Consider the following 667-nt stretch of genomic DNA (forward strand, 5'->3'; position numbering starts at 1 on the left):
TTTATTTCGGTAACGTTTATTTGAAAGAATATGAAGTGCAACCCAGAACAAGTTTATATTATAAACCTAACATCTAGTAGATAACATTGAATAGAAGCAAGCAATAAAAGGCCAGAAGTAGCAAGTAGAGAAAGCGCCGACCAAATATGACTCAATAGTCAGTACGGCTGCATTGTGGTGAAAGTTGTGATGCTTTTAAGGTTGTAATGGTGGTCCATTCCGTTCATTTAATTGAGCGGGTGGTGATTTTGGGGGTCCATCAGGCGGACCTTGGGGTGATCTAGCGGCACGATGCAATAAACCAGAAAATGATAACTTCTGATTTGAGATTTGGGATTGCAAATAATCGTCTCCTGGAACCACTGGTGCTGCTCCATTTTCTTTAATTGCAGCGCGTTTCACAATAATTTGTTTGAATGCTGATTGATTTTCACCTGCACTTTTAGGAGGCTCGTGTGTTTGAGCCAAAACATGGTCCTGGAAAATTAATCAAATTGTTATAAGGCTCAATAAAAGTATATAACTGCTAAAATACTGCAAAGATAACTCCACAGAATACTAAAAAGATCCAGAGCCGTCTAGCTTCCATTGTACAAATGTTCTCTGAATTGAAAATGTCAGTACTATCTGAATATTCCATAGTTATCCAGTGCTATTTATACTAGAA

The 667-nt window shown here is 37.8% G+C and overlaps 1 protein-coding gene across 1 annotated transcript; it reads right to left on the reverse strand.

Annotated features, from left to right (window-relative positions):
* LOC119659644 lies at nucleotides 1-667 on the reverse strand. Its single transcript, XM_038067846.1, has 2 exons — nucleotides 536-667; nucleotides 1-477 (listed from the first exon to the last, which is right to left on the reverse strand). The coding sequence occupies exons 1-2, from the start codon at nucleotides 638-640 to the stop codon at nucleotides 196-198; spliced, it is 387 nt and encodes a 128-aa protein (XP_037923774.1). The 5' UTR covers nucleotides 641-667; the 3' UTR covers nucleotides 1-195.

The sequence above is a fragment of the Hermetia illucens genome, chromosome 6, assembly GCF_905115235.1.
Source record: "Hermetia illucens chromosome 6, iHerIll2.2.curated.20191125, whole genome shotgun sequence".
In the NCBI taxonomy this organism is placed as follows: Eukaryota; Metazoa; Arthropoda; class Insecta; order Diptera; family Stratiomyidae; genus Hermetia; species Hermetia illucens.